Here is a 19888-nt window from a genome sequence, read left to right as displayed (position 1 = left end):
CCGATTCTCGATTACGATTTCGATTTTTTTTGTTCTTGTATAATGCAATTGAAAAAAAAATCAAATTTCTTTTTTTTTTTTACATTTTAATTTAAAAGACAGCACCACCTTTAATTATCCTTTCAAGAAACTCAAACTTTATAACAATAACTGTATAACAATAATTAACAATAATTAAAACAAAATAGGCATTTAATTAAATAGACTTAATTAGCTATATCCTTTATAAGAATAACTCACAAACAACTCTTATTTTAAATATTGTGCAGCAGAACCTTCTTACATTAAGAAAAGTGCAAAACCACATACGTTCTTTACAGGTTTTTTAAAAGGAACACAAGCCTGTTTACTGTTTCCACCATATAAGTGAGTCTGTATCAGTATCTACACTGGGGGACATCAAGTAATCACTCAGCTCAGCTTTGATTTTGTCCTCTTGTGACTCTGGGGGGTGGATGGAGGTCTTAAGATCTGCTTCTAACAATATAGACTACAATTCCCATGCTCCCACGGACTGTCGCGTGATTATCACATGTCCCCGGTCAGCCCATCCTGATCGCGCTCATCGGCTCCGGAGTTTTGATTCATTTCAGCTGTGTTCGATTCAGTGAATCTTAATTTAAACTCTTCTGTTCGTGTGTCTCGTTTTGCCGATCTGTTTGAAAACTTAGTGCGCCCTCTACATAGACAGCATTTTACCGTTTTCAGTGACGAGGGAGCATCCGATGCTTCCTTAGCAATGAAGGCAATTCCAACATTCAGTGCGGCACGACTTTTCTCACAAAAAAATAACAACTATGGTGGACGATGCGGGGCAAAGAAGAGTTATTTTCAAACGTGAATAAATTATCATTGATTTGTAATTTGTATAAACTGTGTCAAGTGTCATTTATTTGCAAATTCGGCCTCGTCAGTGACAATTTAACCATTTTATGACACGGAGGGAGATGTTAGTTGACATGCTAGCGCGTTGTGCCACCTCATCCCATTGGTTTCAATTGCATGATGCTAAATGTGTTAGCTTCGTCGTATTAGAATCCTCTGTACTTTACAGCAGCTCACTAGGTTTTCGAACACACCCAGGGTAATATTAATATAAGGAGGTTATGCTTGCCCATTATTTAAAGTGAGCTAATCTTAAAAAGGATATAGCTAATTAAGATTTTTATTTTGTTTTAATTATTGTTATTTTTGTTAAAAAAATGTGTGTGCTTCCACAGTTTGAGTCCCTTGAAATGATATTTAAAAGTAACCATTATTTGCACAATTTAATAACTTAGGTGGTGCTGTTACTATTTTTGTGCTTCTGCAGTCTTTTAAATTTAAATGCAAAAAATAAATTCTTTTTTTTCAATGGTATTGTACAAGAACAAACAGAAAAAATTTTGAATCAAGAATCGTTAATAAATAATTAAGATTTATTTTTTTTGCAATATCGCCCAGCCTACTTTAAAACTAGATTTCCATATTACTAGCTCATTTTTCTTATTGAAGGGGCTGAAGTGGCTGTGTTTACTCGAGTAGATAAACCCTTTTGTTCCTGTTGATCAGACAGCACTATTGTGTGAGGGTATCATTGTTCTGCGCTTCCTTCAGTCTGCTCAGTGTGCGGTCCGGTCATCCAGATGGTATTTCTGTGCAGATTGTTTTGTATTATGCCGGAGCTAAATATAGGCCGGCAGCATTGTGATAGTTGTAGCTGCGTGTCTGGCGTGTCGTGGAGCACAGGTTCCGATAAGGACTTCGGACAGGATGTTTGCTTGCTATCATGCCGTGCTTCAGCATGCCTTCAGTGTTTTTCAGACTGGAACCGCCGCCTTCCTCATCTCTGACTTTACCTGAATGTATACAGTATATTAGTGTTACATGCATGCAGTCAAGTTTCTATTAGAACACATCTGGGTATTGGAAGGACCCAGGGCCACATCCGGGCCACATCCGGCCTTTTGGCTGTTCCCATCCGGCCCAAAAACATTGTTTTTTTATTTAAACGGGCTGCTGTTTTTTTAGTTTATGTAAGTTTACTCAATTTACGTGTGTGTGTGTGTGTGTGTGTGTAATCCAGCTTTACAGTGATGTGCCAGCGAACAGAACTGAGATTGCTATTGATAGAGACGGTAGAGTTTGAAACAAGACACGGACGTCTAAGTATTTATTTACTGAAGTCAGATGTAAAGCCCTGTGTTTAGTTTATGGAGAACAGACCGCTGTGTTTAAGGATTATAATTTAAATCACGATTATGGTACTAAACACAGAGAAAAACAAGAACTTGAACGATGCAGAACGGTCACATCTGAAGCTTTGCTAGCTAAACTGCATAAGCAACAAGAGCTTTTTTACAAAATAAGTTTTACACATCCAGGACTGGAGCAGTCCGGACCAGCTTTGTGATAAAAAAAAAAATCACAAAAAATATCAGAACAAATGACTGAAAAACAACAAATGATGTAATTAGACTCCAAACTAAATAGCAATATGACTTTGTGTAAAGTTAATTTAACAACATTCCCATTGGAGGCGCTCAGGTGGCGCAGCGGTAAAACACACTAGCACACCAGAGCTGACATTTCGAACTCATCAGTTCAAAACTCAGCTCTGCCATCTGACTGGGCCAGGCGCCTACATGAACAACGATTGGCTGCTAGGGAGCCGGCTAGGGACCTCATTACTGATGCAATTATGACCTCTGCTGGCTGATTGATTGGCGTCTGCACAGAGTCGAGGAATAATGCCTTGATCTGCATATGAACTCGCCTCGTGCAGGTGAAAAGATGCAGTCGGCTACTGCACACTTGTCGGAGGGGGCGTGTGTCAGTCTAGGTTTCCTCAATTGGGGCGGGGATCGGCATCAGTGGAGAAGAAGCATAATGTGATAAAAAGAAAAACTTGTGAGAAAAAGGGGAGAAAATGCATAACAAAAATATGAATATATATTAAAAAATTCACAATTAATAAATAGTAAATGTTTATGTTTTTACTCTGCATGCTTCTCATTTTCAATGACTGATTTGTTACATCTATTCATCCAGTAACAGCTTCAAAATTTTACGATTTACTGCTTTTTATAAAGAGATACAATTAATATTGAGCAGAATTAAGTTCACCCTATTGGTCCGGCCCTCCACAACAGTCCCAGTTTCTCATGTGGCCCCTTGGAAAATTTAATTGCCCACCCCTGTATTAGAATAATGTTGTTTTTTTATTTTTTTATTTTTTATTTTTAGTATTTTAAATTTTTACCCCTTTTTCTCCCCTTTTTTTGCGCATCCAATTGTTCAATTAGCATCGTGCTTCCTCTCTGTCTATGCCAAACCCTGCCCTGACGGAGGTGATTGAAGCTAACCCGTATCCCCTCCGAAACACGAGCAGCAGCCAGATGCATCTTTGCCACCCACACATTGACGAGTTTGGCGCCACCTAGCGTTGCATGCGGAGAGACACACCCTAAGGGCACCCTCTCCCATCTCTGTGTAAGCGCCTCCAATCAGCCGGCAGAGAACGCAATCGCATTCTGACAGAGAGAGACCCACATCCGGTTCTTTGTCCCACCCCCCACATGAGCAACCGGCCAATCGTTGCTCATATAGCCACTCGGCTTCGAACCGGTAAAGCAAGGCTGGATTCGATATGACGCTTCTCAGAATCCAGCCCTGGTTGCAGCGCGTTTCTTTTTACCGCTGCGCCACCTGAGCGGCCAGAATAATGTTTAACACTCACATGGATTAACCTCCAGCACACCAAACGAAACTCCCTTGTTGTTAAAGCTTCCATTTTCCCCTGAAACCCCCTGCCTCTCTGACTTGCAGGAACATGTCAGTGATGTAGGTGGTGGGCTGTTGAGAAACACGTCTCACATTCATTCGTGACTGTAAGCTGACTGGCTGATTTCCCTTTTCTGCCCAGGTTGCTCATAATGGACTGTAACCAGTTTTCTTTTATCTGTGCTGGAAATGTTTTACATCATCTGGCTGGTATGATGATATGTGTTGAATTATGAAATTTGTTTATTAAACACCTCCTGTTTATTGGTCACTCTTTTTGGAGTCGCCTGTCTGCTTTTCTCATTTCCCAAACACACAATGAGTCAAAATAGGGGCCTCTGTACCTTTGCCCATAGTTGGCGAAGGTTGATCAACTTTCAAAATTCTTTTACAGTTGGACACAGCAATGGCATTTTACTTATTTCAAATCTTGGTTAGCATGACAAGCATTTGTGTTTCCGTAACACAAAATTACAATATGGTTTCAAAATTTATATTTAAAAATCTAAAAATGTTTTTTACCCCTGAGGACAAAATTTTAATTACTTAATACAATTACTTGTATCTGCCTAAAGGTTTGAAACTGTATGAGATTACTTAAATTTCAAGTGGAAAACTGAAAAGATCTGTTAAGTAAGATTTGTGAAACTGGTAGCTACAAAAGACAAAAGTAAAGTGGTTGACCGAAAAACATATGCATACTTCAAGAACTGATTCTGAGCCCAAAGGACAAATCTCAGACCCATCGGGCAACACGTCAAATTTCTAGGGAAACTGGCCAATTGTCAGTTTAAATAATTAATCGTTATCTGACTCTGCAGCAGTAAATAAACTTTGAAAATTGATCAACATAAAGTAGCAATAAAATGGATGAATAAATGGATGCATATACACACATACATACATATGAATATGTATATACACTGATCAGCCATAACATTAAAACCACCTCCTTGTTTCTACACTCACTGTTCATTTTATCAGCCCCACTTACCATATAGAAGCACTTTGTAGTTCTACAATTACTGACTGTAGTCCATCTGTTTCTCTGCATGCTTTGTTAGCCCTGTTCTTCAATGGTGAGGACCCCCCACAGGACCACTACAGAGTAGGTATTATTTAGGTGGTGGTTTTTAAATACCGTGTCCACTCACTGTCCACTTTATTAGACACTCCTACCTAGTTGGTCCACCCTGTAGATGTAAAGTCAGAGACGATCGCTCATCTATTGCTGCTGTTTGAGTTGGTCATCTTCTAGACCTTCATCAGTGGTCACAGGACGCTGCCCACGGGGCGCTGTTGGCTGGATATTTTTGGTTGGTGGACTATTCTCACTAACGCACCACCACCATGTCAGTGTCACTGCAGTGCTGAGAATGATCCACCACCTAAATAATACCTGCTCTGTAGTGGTCCTCTGGGGGTCCTGGCCATTGAAGAACAGCATGAAAGGGGGCTAAAAAAGCATGCAGTCAGTAATTGTAGAACTACAGTGCTTCTATATGGTAAGTGAAGCTGATAGCATGGACAGTGAGTGTAGAAACAAGGAGGTGGTTTTAATGTTATGGCTGATCAGTGTATATATTGGATATAATGTATAAATGTATATAGAAGTCATGACTGTGTATTGACCACTAGGGGGCAAAACAGGGAAAGTCCTTGTTGTGTTGTATCATTGTGGGCATGTAAAACTGCCAACAGATGTATTGTTTGAAACACAATTGTTTTACTGCTTAAAATACTTAAATGTTTGTTTAAAAAAAAGACCAAAAACTGGAACTAATTAAAAAGGATGTGGTTTTACTGTAGCACTGACATCACACAACGTTAAATATTGTTTGATCAATACTTCTGATTCATAGCTTGGTAATAAAATCGCATCTGCTAAATTGAGGCTTCTTAAGTATAGCAGTTAAAAGACATGAAATGATGTCATGGTTTTGGTACTTTTTTGCCAGTAATGATCCTGTTCTTGTGTGCAAGTATCACTTTTTTCCCCCACCCCCCATGACTTGTTTCCAATTCCTCAACTATAACTTCCTTTGCTGCGTGCGCCTTTATATGTGATCAGTCGTTTACCACTTCTTTTCACTTGCCTGAGCTGAAGTCTCACCGGGAGCTGGTATTGTACACAGAGAAACGCCATGCTATTTTTTTTTATCATTCAGCCATAATGCAGGCACGTAGACCGACCAGCAGCAGTGATGAATTATTATCACAGTGATATATTATTGACCTCTCTGTCTTAGACACAGCCAGTTGTTCCTTTTGTCTGAGAGGGAGTACAGTTTCAGCCTCTGCTGTGAGACACAGGAGCCTGCATCAGCAAAGGATGATCTGGAGAACGTAGCATGTCTGTCTTCTATCTGAGACTCCATTAGGGGCAGATGAAAAGATCCAGCCAGCGACTGTGTGTGTGTGTGTGTGTGTGTGTCGGAGGAGGCATCCGGCCTGTTCGGAGGACGATCCTAGGGGCATTAGTCCAGCAGGAGGGAATCAGGAGGGAATGACTAGAGCAAAGAGAGGGAGAAGGAAATTAAGACAAGCACACAAGTGATGAAAATTTGCTTCAGCTGTGAATATAAGAATGTTGTTTTTCATTTCATTGAAACCCTGCTGTATGGTACCAAATCACACCAGGAATTTTTCCCAACCGCTACACCCGCAGCATGCCAGCTTCCAAAGAATTCGTAGATGTACTGCTTCAGCTGTCCTAACCCCAACAGCTGTGTGCCGGGCTCGGATCAGCATGGGGATCAATGTCCCCATTCAGCTTAACACTCATCCCCCTCACGCTTTCTACCCAGCTGTCGTGAACCGCATCCCTCCGCTGTGTACACACACAGCACCGTCGTTCAGCACACACACAAGCACACGTCAGGTCACGCCCATGCTGGACAGGTCTGCCTTGTCAGTCATGTCAAACGAGATTGATTATCAGGGCATATGAATGTCATTTTGGTCCTTTCTGTGTGGAGTTTGCATGTTCTTCACGTGTCTGCGTGGGGTTCCTTCGGGAGCTCCGGTTTCCTCCCACAGTCCAAAGACATGCAAGTGAGGTGAATTGGAGATACAAAATTGTCCATGACTGTGTTTGATATTAAACTTGAACTGATGAATCTTGTGTAACGTGTAACTACCTGTTCTGTCATGAACGTAACCAAAGTGTGACCTTAATAAACGTATAAATAAATAAATACATTTTAGTACGCCGTAGTGGCTGTTGGCTCCTTATCCCCACAGGGTTTTGGGTTCTTGCTCTGTGGTGCTGTTAGATACGACGCCATCAGCTCTTATTCTTTATTAGTCCATTAGTTCTTTTTTTTCCACATGCTTATTGTCTTCCCTTATTGGATTGAAGAAGCACTTAGCATGCAGAGTTACTGATTGTTTTCCATTTGGGTTCCTCAAGAGGTTTTCCCTTCCAAATGGTGGCCTCTTTTAGGTTTGCAAGCCTCAGCCTGTGTTAATAATTAAATATCCTGTTCTGATAAATGTATTGAACCAGATGATATGTGGAATACATGCTTTAATAAGAGAGGGGTTGGCTAAATTAGAAACCAAAATACTAATACATTCATTTATTCTCTCTCATTTTTTCACTTTTTATCAATTCCAAATCTTGAAGCTGGTTTGCTGCTTTAAAAAGGGAAGGAGATGTGGGATCTGTCTAAAACTTACTGAGATCTATACATAGACAGCATTTTACATTATTCTATGCGTGCTCCCTAAAAGAAGAATGTCTAAATTCTTAGATATCTTAAAAGGCGGCCTACTGAAACGCCCTATTTCTAAGTGAGAATCTGATTGAATAACGAGGCAGCATTCGATGCTACCTTGGCAGTGAAGGCAATCCCAGCATTCAGTGCAGCAACTTTTCTTACCAAAAATTTCAAGTGTAAATAAATTCTCATTGATTTTTAATTTGTATAAAGGTGCTCATGTTATTTATTTGCAAATTTGGGCTTGTCAGTGACATAGGGTGTGTTCGAAAACCTAGTGAGCTCTCTACATAGACAGCATTTTACGCCATCCTATGCGCGCTCCTGAGAAGTAGGCTGTTTGAAATCCTAGATGCCTTAATATCCTCACTAGTAAGGTATCTTAAATTTAAACGGTATTTTGACTCAAAAATGAGTGACCGTTCGATTCTGCGGTGCTAAGAAACGAGTTATTTTGAAACGTAAATAAATTATTATTGATTTTTAATTTGTATAAACTTGCACAAGTGTCATTTATTTGCAAATTCAGACTTGTCAGCGAATTTAACCGTTTTCGGTACATGTTGTGCCACCCCATCCCATTGGTTTGAAGTAGAGATGGGACGATCGATCGGCTACGAATCGGTATCGGCCGATTTTTAATCAAAATATGCGATCGGCGATATTTCCTAAAAGTAGCCGATCCGATCGTGTGATATATAAAGACCATGTTAAGTTAACAGCTCAGTGGATTGATCCAGACTTTGAGCTACGACGCGCCAACCATCACATCACCATTCATCAACAATCGTACAGAAACCATCGTGAAAGCTCTTACGATGTAATTTTGCTGATTGTAATATTTACTTTAAAAAGATAATTCAACCCGGTCACATCTGAGTCGATTCTATCAGCACGTTATATAAACTCCTGGTTCACTTTGGTAAATCGTAAGCGGTTCTTACTTGTGATGTAGATGAGAACAGAAGAGGTTACAGAGCCAATCAGAGGCAAAAGTTTATTCATTACCAAATTCGTTAGTTCAGGATCATCTGCTGAACTTTTAGCTCCTTAGACGGAACGAGTCTGACTCGGTTACAGATCTGTGGTAATAGCAGTTTAATGAAGCTTTTTAATGTAAGAGAGTCACACAAAATGTTCTGTAGTAGCTGGTGTTTATTTAAAACCACGACAATTAATAACAGTAAACACGGAGAGATAACTGAGAAGAGAAACTTACGCTTCACATAAAAACGAATCAACTCATGAATCAATGAATCACTTATAGCGATACTGTGAACTCTGCGTCTCTGTAACTCTGTAACTGCGTCTCTTCTAAAGGCACAAACACACACACACGCACACACACGCGCGCTGCTCCGGTTTATCTTTACTGTGAGGCTCTTTTTAAGTTTATTTACTGCTAATCAACCCCCCCCCGATCGGAATCGGCTATCGGCCGATGTCCCTGAAAGGAGATCGGAATCGGTGCCAAAAACCCCGATCGGTCCATCTCTAGTTTGAAGGCATGAGGCTAACTGTGTTAGCTTAGTTAGTGAAAACTGATGGAATCGCTGTCTAAGTAGCGCGTTCGAATAACTTGACTTACAAGTCGATGACTTATTAGAATCCTCTCTACTTAGGCAGCTGCCTATGTAGGCAGTAAGACAGCAAGGCAGCTCACTAGGTTTTCGAACACACCCAATGTGACCGTTTTTGGTACGCAGGGGGAGATGTTAGCTGGCACGCTAGCGGGTTGTGTCGCCTCAGCCCAACGGCCCGTGACAAACTGTATTAGCTTAGTAAGCAAAAACTGCACTGACGTAATCACCAAAACTGCTGTCTAAGTAGTGCATCCAAATAATCTGCCTTATAAGTTCGATATCTTTTTCGGAACCCTCTCTACTTAGACAGTTGCCTAGGTAGGCAGTAGGCAGCTCACTAGGTTTTCAGACAGTCCTGTGGTTTGGAAAAAGTGACTAAGATAATATAAGAAATAGTAAACCATTTCTGGTACGTTGGTCTCTCATGGTACACTCATGAGTGAAAGCATTTGGACCTTCCTCCTAATATGCAGTGAAAGCAGCTTTGACTGGCCGAGACATAGACTCTGCAGGAAATTTGGTACCAGGACATTACCAGCAGGTCCTTCCACCACTGCAAGGTACATTGAAAGGAAAGCCTGTATAAAACTGCTTTATTTATTTTCCACATAAAAGAAATGACAAGCGTCCGAGAAATTATTAAAGCAATAAGCCACGAGAGGCCGTGCATTACTGTGATTTTAGCACGGGGATGACGTTTTTGGCATGACGCGAAGCGGAGTGCCTAAAACTTCTTTCCCCGTGCTAAAATCTTAACAGTAATGCACGGTCTCGAGTGGCTTATTGCTTTTATAAAACGGCGGTCAACATAAAATATAATAAATACAACAATGTTTAATTCATAAATGTATTTATTGTGTATAAACTTACAATAAAGCATTCTTCCGCGACGCAAAATAGTTCGATTAACAGTGTTGCTAGGCAACATGAGGGCGAAAATAACATTAACTTTTTCTATTCATTGGCGTATTAATATGGAATGATGTGAGGTGGTCATAGGTGTGAGTTTATCGGGGATTTTACAACGGCTTCGAACGCGGCTCAGCCAATCAGATTTTAGGACCGGAACTATCCGTTTTATAATAAATGTCTCAGCACACGAACACACATTTTATTTTCATGTTTTACCTCCACTTCATCCTAATAAGGGTCTATTTTATTTAATTTTATTTTGGCTAGTGAGACGCAGGTTGAAGGATAAATTCTGCATCATTTTTATTTTATACGGACATGGATGCATATCATTACATTTTGCCTTTGTGGTTAGATCCACATTTTTAAACTTCTGTAATCAGGGGGTTTCTAATGAAGTTATTGTTTTTATTGTATTTTTTGTAGAGCAGCTTTACTTTACTTTGCTCAACACTGTTCAAAGGGTGAGATTCGATCCTGCATAGAATACTTACATCCTTTTAATTTTATAAACATGCTGACGTAATTGTTAAAAGGGCCAAACATACTTTGGCTATTTACTACTGTGTCATTAATGCCTACTCCTTTCAGTCAATCTTCTACTGTTCTGATAAACCATAAAGAAAAAAAAAGTTCAGAAATGATTTCTGAGGCACTTCTGATGAATGTTACTGTTTAAGATGTGTGGAAATGGTAAAGGTTTATAACAGTTGGCATACTATATGGAGTAAAATGTAGGCATCTGTCAGGACTGTCCACCCCCACTGTCCTGAAACACACTCCCCTCCAAGCGCACATTTTTCCTCTTGAGATTTCCAACAAGACTGTCCATATGTGCTCAGTTCTTCATCTACTACACACCATGCCGGCTGGCACGTGTGTGCGTTTCTGCTCGGGCTCAGCCACCATGTAGAGCTTGATCCTCATGCTTTAGCTTTCCAGGAGCCGTCTTGGAAACTCTGAGGTCTGAGTCACATCAAACACCAAACTGGAGTCTACAGGCTGTCTAAAAAGCCTCAGAGAACAGTAGGGTCGGACGTTTCTCATTTCTCTGAGAGGGCTCTGTGTTCACCAACTGTCTGTTTGCTGTTTTTGGGACTGGTTTGGAGGAGTTTACCTGGACCATGTACTGGGAGCTGTGGTTGAGCCAGGTGAAGGGTAGTGGACTGCATTATGTGCTGCTCCGGGACAAAGGTGTGGTGAGCATTGGTTTGCCATTCAAGCTAAGCAGCATGCTGTTAGAGATGTGTGGAACTTGTGTCTGAAAGCTGTCTAGCAGAAAATGATTACTTTAGGTCGGTTAATGACCAGTTAATCTTTAGCTAGTGAATAAACACTTGTTTGTTCAAAACTGCAAGTAAAAAGGGTAAATGAAATAGATTTCCTGCTAATGTTTAATGGTTGAATTATAGAGGAACTGCAGACTCATGGACATAGTTGTGTTGTGCTAAAATCTGACTCTGTAGAATTTAAAACCCTCAGTTTCAATTACCAGTTCAATAAAGTGTGTGTTCATCACAACACCAGTGTGACGCAGAATTCTGCACCCCTATACATCACAGAGACAATACCTCCTCAGAGACAGTGGTGGCTCGATGTTTAGGGCTCTGGACTGTCAATCTGAGAGTTCGAGTGTTTAAGTCTCAGTGTTGTATAATGGAATTTGTGTTCTAGTCCCTGTTTTTGAACTTAAGAAACTTAAGATTTTGCTCTAATGTGCACTTGTGTGTGTGTGTGTGTGTATAAGACAACAAAGGCATTTTTTAGTTGCTCCTGGAATAATGGCTTTTGGCAGTTCCTGTATTCAGAGGTTGCAACAGCAGATCATTCTGGTTTGCATACATGACAGCACAGTTTTACACTGGATGTCCTTCCTGACGCAACCCTCTTTATTTTTTCCTCCTCAGCCAATCATTAATGTGTAGACGCCTTTATTTGAGGAGAAAAATATGAGAAAATGTTAAACAAAGCATAAAAAGCTTAAGATCAATTTGAAGGGTGCTACTAGCCATAGCAGCTAATGTTCCTAGTCCACTGACACTGTACTGTTTGCCAATGTTATAAGTTTTTATATATTTTAGGTTTTTTTTTCTCTCAATGTAGTGTAGTCAATTTGTCTTACGCTGCTGGGGAGGGGTTCCCCAATTTCTTTTGCAGTTGAGGAGGGTATATTGCTGCTCACGTCTTCTTCGACCCACACGCAGCCCTCAACGGAATCCTTTTCCACCCATGCACTCTGCACAGGCGTCTCTGCACCCCGATAATCAGGGTCCTTACACAGCATTTGAAGACCCCGCCCACATATTCCGGTCATCCCTCCCTGCAGGCACTGCCAATTATGTCCGCTAGATGGCGCCCAGCCAACCCGTGGCAATGCCGAGTTTCGAGCCGAGGAGTTTAGAACCTCGGATCCCACTGCGCCACCTACGCACTGCACCACCTACACCCTGAATGCGTCCTCTATACTGATTTGACCCTTCACCGCTGACTGAGGACGCCTCTCAACTGACATACTGTACATACAGTCAGTACAGACTGCATTTCTCACCTGCACGAGTCAAGTTCATACATCGACGAGCACTGTGTACGGAGGGCCACACCCCCATCAGCATTATTCCTCAGGCCTGTGCAGGCGCCATCAGTCAGCCAGCAGGGGCCGCAGTTGCACCAGTTATGAGGACCTATGATCCGACTTTTTACCCCTAACCCTGAACAACAGCCAGCCGTTGTTCATGCAACCACCCAACCCAGTCGGAAGGCGGAGCTGAGATTCGATACGATGTATTCGAAACCCCAACTCTGGTGCGCTAGCGTACTTTACCGCTGCGCCACCTGAGCGGCCTAATTCATTTTTTAACATTTTTTATTTGCGTAATATGAAATATAAGGCACAATATGCAACATGAGGTGGTCCTAGCGATTACATGGCAATTACATTAGTGTAACAGACTGTTCTGTTTCAATATGTGTTTACGAATTGAGTGCATTTTGTCCCTTTGAGGATTCCATAATCAATGGAAAAGTGTGCATCTCCACACACATGATCATCTCTGTGCTGTGCCTCAAAAGAACAAACTGGTAAAGTATTTTGCTCCTGATAAAGACGCTCGGTTACACTATTAATCGGTTAGACAAAATGTACAAGATGCAAGTCTAAAGCAGCTAAAAACGTCGCTATGTTTCTTTATTCCACCCTGCACCTTCTCTTTACGCACCTCTTCTTTCACCAAGGCTGCTGATGATTTTAAGGCCGCTGTCTGGGCATGACCAGTGCGTGTATATAGGCATTTTTGGCATGTTGCGAGAGCCTGGCAGACAGTCGTGAAGCAATAACGCCTAGGCATAGTCATGCTGGAGGGTATGAAAGCTCCACCACAGTATTTTTTTTTGCTTTGCTCCTCCTCCTAGCTTCATATAAACCAGCCCTGAACAAAAACCCTGACTCGTATTCCGCTGCTCCGTTCCGGCTGTATGTAAAAGTCATATGTGTGATCTTTTTTCCTTTGATTTGGAGTGAACTGGCACATGATGCCATTGCGCACTCTCCAGTCCAGCAGCAGCTTTGAGGAAGAGAGGAACAGGTTAAGACCCCTGGATGGTGGTAGCTACAGTTTCCCAGGTACTGGAGATCTTATAGGTCATATAGTTGCTGTCTGGATGCACCTAGACAAAGAGATGGATTGGAATGGAGTTTTATCTTGTTACATTAGTTTGTGAGGTTGTTTGTAACCAAATGAGAGTGTTTTTTAGTGTTTAGAGTTTGTTGTTGGTTTTAGGTCTTGTCCTTGGTTAATATGTGTGGATATTATGAATGGTGTTTATTTAATCCTGTTAAAGTTGTTAATGTAATGCTTCCTTACTTTTACTGTCTATGTTTTTTACTTCAATTCTTTACCCTTGTGTTGTTTCTCCTGCATCTATTCTCACTCAGTAATTCTTAATCCCTTTTTTCCTTGCTTCATCTTTGTGACTCAGTCCTCTTTAAGCCCTTCCCAAAGGGATTGGCTTGTTTGACGTCTGATCCTGACGTTCCCGTCTCCTTCTTCTCTTTATCCAGTATTTTTCTATGAAGATTATTTTTCCTTTTTGACACATTTTTTCTTTTCTTCTTTCTGCTACAGAAGCCCTTCACAGGCCGTTTGGACTCGACTCATCAGCTCTGACAGAAGCGGGGCGTTGGAGCTCGAAGGAGAACCTTTTGGGTGCTGCTGAAAGCGATCCCAACCTCTTTGTTGCACTTTACGACTTCGTGGCCAGCGGTGACAACACTCTGAGCATTACGAAAGGTACGATGATGTAAAAGGAGTTGCCTAGGGACCGCATTGTTTTGAATCCAAACTCGCTCTCTTTGATCCATACCAGACTGATTTATTGTGTGATAGCATTGAGAATGTGAAATCAATTTTATAATGAATAATTAATTGATGGGTGTTTAGGTGGAGCGGTAGGCTATTGTGCTAGCCCATCACTGTTGAAATTCAAACCAGAGGTGGTGGGCTAGCATAACAGATCGCTCAGCTGCGCTATCAGCTGGCCGGGCATATACACAGACATGATTGACTAGTATGGTGATATATACACACACTGATCAGCCATAACATTAAAACCACCTCTTTGTTTCAACACTCACTGTCCATTTTATCAGCTCCACTTACCATATAGGAGCACTTTGTAGTTCTACAACTACTGACTGTAGTCCATCTGTTTCTCTGCATGCTTTGTTAGCCCGCTTTCATGCTGTTCTTCAATGGTCAGGACCCCCACAGGACCACTACAGAGCAGGTATTATTTAGGTGGTGGATCATTCTCAGCACTGCAGTGACACCGACATGGTGGTGGTGTGTTAGTGTGTGTTGTGCTGGTATGAGTGGATCAGACACAGCAGCGCTGCTGGAGTTTTTAAAGACCGTGTCCACTCACTGTCCACTCTATTAGACACTCCTACCTAGTTGGTCCACCTTGTAGATGTAAAGTCAGAGACGATCGCTCATCTATTGCTGCTGTTTGAGTTGGTCATCTTCTAGACCTTCATCAGTGGTCACACTGCCCACGCGGCGCTGTTGGCTGGATGTTTTTTTGGTTGGTGGACTATTCTCAGTCCAGCAGTGACAGTGAGGTGTTTAAAAACTCCATCAGCATTGCTGTGTCTGATCCACTCATACCAGCACAACACACACTAACACACCACCACCATGTCAGTGTCACTGCAGTGCTGAGAATGATCCACCACCTAAATAATACCTGCTCTGTAGTGGTCCTGTGGGGGTCCTGACCATTGAAGAACAGCATGAAAGGGGGCTAACAAAGCATGCAGAGAAACAGATGGACTACATTTAGTAATTGTAGAACTACAAAGTGCTTCTATATGGTAAGTGGAGCTGATAAAATGAACAGTGAGTGTAGAAAAAAGGAGGTGGTTTTAATGTTATGGCTGATCAGTGTATATATGTGTATATATATAATAGAAGCCACACATACTGTAAGGGATTCAGTGCATTGACTCCAGTCTGTCTCTCCTTTAGGAGAGAAGCTCCGGGTGCTGGGCTATAACCAGAATGGCGAGTGGAGCGAGGTTCGCTCGAAGAATGGTCAGGGCTGGGTTCCCAGTAACTACATTACACCAGTGAACAGTCTGGAGAAGCACAGCTGGTATCATGGCCCCGTGTCCCGCAGCGCAGCCGAGTATTTGCTCAGCAGCCTCATTAACGGCAGCTTCCTGGTCAGGGAGAGTGAGAGTAGCCCAGGTCAGCTCTCCATCTCTCTGCGCTACGAAGGACGTGTCTACCACTATCGCATCAACACAGCATCAGATGGCAAGGTGAGATCTTCAGCTTCTGTCTGCACTTTGTCAATGTCAAGGACCTCTGGATCTGGGGTATAGCTTATACTTACGGCCAAACGTGTGTGACGGGATGTCCAACAAGTGTCTTGCTACTTGCTTGATTTAAATTGAAATTTAAAGGACAGGAACATGCTGGCTGGGATTTTGGCCTATGCATCAGTAAAATTTATATTAATAACAATATTAATTTTATTTTACACACATTTAACACACTCGTATCTTGTATCCACTTTGTGATATTTGCCAAATACCCATTTCTATCAAACATATACTGACCGAATGACCTAAATACTTATTAGAAAGACAGTGTATAGCACTACCAAAAACTATGGAAAACATTTTTAACCAAGCCAAAATAAAACAGTTATTAATTTCTTTTAAAAATTGACTAAAAGAATGCATATTAAAACCACATACTAAAACATTTGATAAGAGCTATAGTAAAACATCTAAATAAATAAATAATTTTATTTCATGTATCAGTAAAATTAACATCAATATAATTATTAAACTATTACTATAATATGTCAATATTATCAATATTAATATTGGCATGTACAGTGGTACCTTGAAACTCAACATCAATTGGTTCTGGGATTGGCGTTGAGTTTCAAGGTATTTTTTTCTGTAAGGATGTACAGGTATGTGTCCCATGGTCCCATGGACTTGCATATTTTAGGCTTATGTAAAATAATGGGGTTGTAATTGACAGTTACACACTGAAAATAAGACAAATATAATATAAAAAACACTGAAATAAAAAGCTGATTCTTACAAATTCTCAGAACCCTGAGCTGTAACACAAGTTTAAAAGTGAAACAGTGAAGTAAGTCTAGCTAAACACAGATACATGTGGAGCTTTCAGAGTGAATCTGATGGTTATTCCACACAAATGCAGATTCATCTCATATTCACACTTTGATTATGTATTACCGCACCGCTTATGCCGAGCCCTGTTCATTGTTAATTTGAAATTAAATGAATACATTTTAAAAAAACAAACTGAACACGTTGAGTTTAAGGGAAACTTTGAGTTCAAGTGTACAAATTTCTCGACGAAGGGCGTTGAGTTTCAAAGATTTTGAGTTTAGGCGAGGTTGAGTTACAAGGTACCACTGTATAATTAAAGCCAATAAAAGTCTTTTCTTTCAGGTATACGTTACCTCTGAGAGTCGTTTCAGTACGTTAGCTGAGTTGGTCCATCATCATTCCACTGTAGCAGATGGTCTGGTAACAACTCTGCACTACCCAGCACCGAAATGCAACAAACCCACTGTCTACGGCGTCTCACCCATCCACGACAAGTGGGAGATGGAGCGCACCGACATCACCATGAAGCACAAGCTGGGCGGAGGCCAGTACGGAGAGGTCTATGTGGGTGTCTGGAAAAAATACAACCTCACTGTCGCAGTCAAAACACTCAAGGTTTGTTATTTTCTTCACTTTAGTGTGTCAGCGCTTCTGGTTCAGTTCTCAGTGATGTGGTACTGTTAGATAATTGGTTAGTGTTATATTGTACTTGTATTGCAAAGCAACCTGGTGTGTTTGTGTTGAACTAATACATATTAATATAATAATATTTATTGTAGGAGGACACTATGGAAGTGGAGGAGTTTTTGAAAGAGGCTGCTGTCATGAAGGAGGTGAAACACCCCAATCTGGTGCAGTTACTAGGTAGGTAGCAGGGAGACATACACTGATCAGCCATAACATTAAAACCACCTCCTTGTTTCTACACTCACTGTCCATTTTATCAGCTCCACTTACCATATAGGAGCACTTTGTAGTTCTACAATTACTGACTGTAGTCCATCTGTTTCTCTACATACTTTTTTAGCCTGCTTTCACCCTGTTCTTCAATGGTCAGGACCCCCACAGGACCACTACAGAGTAGGTATTATTTAGGTGGTGGATCATTCTCAGCACTGCAGTGACAATGACATGGTGATGGTGTGTTAGTGTGTGTTGTGCTGGTAGGAGTGGATCAGACACACCTTGTCCACTCACGGTCCACTCTATTAGACACTCCTACTTAGCTGGTCCACCTTGTAGACGTAAAGTCAGAGATGATTGCTTATCCATTGCTGCTGTTTGAGTTGGTCGTCTTCTAGACCTTCATCAGTGGTCACAGGACGCTGCCCACGTGGCGCTGTTGGCTGGATATATTTTTGGTTGGTGGACTATTTTCAGTCCAGCAGTGACAGTGAGGTGTTTAAAAACTTCATCAGCGCTGCTGTGTCTTATCCACTCATACCAGCACAACACACACTAACACACCACCACCATGTCGGTGTCACTGCAGTGCTGAGAATGATCCACCACCCAAATAATACCTGCTCCGTAGTGGTCTTGTGAGAGTCCTGACCATTGAAGAACAGCAAGAAAGGGGGCTTACAAAGTATGCAGAGAAACAGATGGACTACAGTCAGTAATTGTAGAACTACAAAGTGCTTCTATATGGTAAGTGGAGCTGATAACATGGACAGCGAGTGTAGAAACAAGGAGGTGGTTTATTGCTATGGCTGATCAGTTTATGTGTCTCAGAACATGTGATGTGGAACTCAAGGGGCCTGCACAGAGCCCTGATCGGAACCCCATTTAACATCCAGGAGGCGCAGAGTGATAATCCGCTAGCACACTAGTGCTGGGATTTTGAACTCCCCTAGTTCGAAACTCAGCACTGCTACCGGCTGGACATAAATTGGCCGTTAGGTCTGCCGGGTGGGAAAAGACTAGACTGGAAAGTGGTTGGCGTCTTCAGCGCTGTGCAAGGACCCTGGTTGGTAGCCCAAGGCGCCTGTACAGGAAGTGGAGGAGCCCGGAGATCAGGGTGTGGCTCTCTGCTCGCGAATTCTACCCTCACGCACGAATCCACCAAAGGTATTGGCGAGTAAGAAGGGTTTTTAGGCTGCGCACTTGTGAAAGGGAGCGTGAGGCAGGCAAAATGACCCTCCTTGGACAGATTCCCATTAATACACTTCAAAATCTTGTGAGTAGTGTGGTGACAGTTCCAACAGAGATTTCCAACAAACTCATTGTCAGTTGTCCACATACTTTTGGCTGTAGTCTTTGCAATATGAGAATCTCAACTGTTAGGAATGTTAGCAGCCGCTTTCGTAATGCCTAACCTCAGCCTGTGAGTATAATATTCAGCAAAGTCTGAGCACACGTCACAGTCCTATAACCCTGGGTTTAAACCTTACCTGTGGTCACTGTGGTTACTTCTGGCACTTGTTTCTGCTCACTCCTCAAAAACATGCAGATGGAGGATTAACTGATTTTAAACGGCCCCTAAAAGTAAGGAAAAGGATGGATAGGTGTGTGTGGTTCCCAGTACCAAGTGAGACAGAGCCCAGTGCACTCCTGACCAGGATGAACTTGTCACTAAAGAAACATTAAGCATTAGAATTTCAAATTATGTCGATTAACACAGCAGTTCTGAAGTCTGTCTTGTTTGATTTCTGCAGGTGTGTGTACACTGGAGCCTCCATTCTACATAGTGACAGAGTACATGCCTCACGGTAACCTGCTGGATTACCTGCGCGAGTGTGATCGTGAGGAGGTGAACGCTGTCGTGCTGCTCTACATGGCCACCCAGATTTCCTCCGCCATGGAATATCTGGAGAAAAAGAACTTCATCCACAGGTAAAGACGTGCACCAGAATGCTTAAACCAACAAACAGGACCTTTGACTTTTCCTGGCCCATATTGAATTGTTTCTAAAATGAAACGTCATTGTTATTTGAGAGTATGGTTTTTAGCACTAGGGTGCTGCAACGATCTAACACGCAAGGTCAGATGGGGTTTCTCCTCACTGCCATAGTGATATGCGATCCCCGGGATTGATCTGGCCACCAGCACAAGTGGGGAAGAGAGCGTGGGGGTTGGGGGAATCACGTGGAGCGTAGCATGACTCTTCATACACAATATGACTGTGTGTGTGTGTGAACCCACCACTAGCAGGTGACGAGAAGCAGCCGGTGACACGGCACGTGTCAGAAGGGGTGAGATCACAGGGTCTGTGGCTCTCCCTGGCCCATCAAACTACAATAAGGAATTGGAAATGA

General features: G+C 41.9%; 1 protein-coding gene across 1 annotated transcript in view; it reads left to right on the top strand.

The window, feature by feature from the left end:
* The window catches only part of abl2 (c-abl oncogene 2, non-receptor tyrosine kinase), a 47627-nt gene that overhangs the window by 20610 nt on the left and 7129 nt on the right, over positions 1 to 19888 (top strand). The window contains exons 2-6 of the mRNA XM_062999035.1: positions 14101 to 14265; positions 15502 to 15797; positions 16974 to 17246; positions 17411 to 17495; positions 19289 to 19466. Of these exons, the coding sequence (XP_062855105.1) occupies positions 14101 to 14265; positions 15502 to 15797; positions 16974 to 17246; positions 17411 to 17495; positions 19289 to 19466 (997 nt within the window). The remainder of the gene's footprint in view (positions 1 to 14100; positions 14266 to 15501; positions 15798 to 16973; positions 17247 to 17410; positions 17496 to 19288; positions 19467 to 19888) is intronic.

This window comes from Trichomycterus rosablanca, chromosome 7 (genome assembly GCF_030014385.1).
Source record: "Trichomycterus rosablanca isolate fTriRos1 chromosome 7, fTriRos1.hap1, whole genome shotgun sequence".
Classification (NCBI taxonomy): Eukaryota; Metazoa; Chordata; class Actinopteri; order Siluriformes; family Trichomycteridae; genus Trichomycterus; species Trichomycterus rosablanca.
The sequence above is the reverse complement of the archived record's forward strand: the minus strand, read 5'-3'. Positions and strand labels throughout refer to the sequence as shown.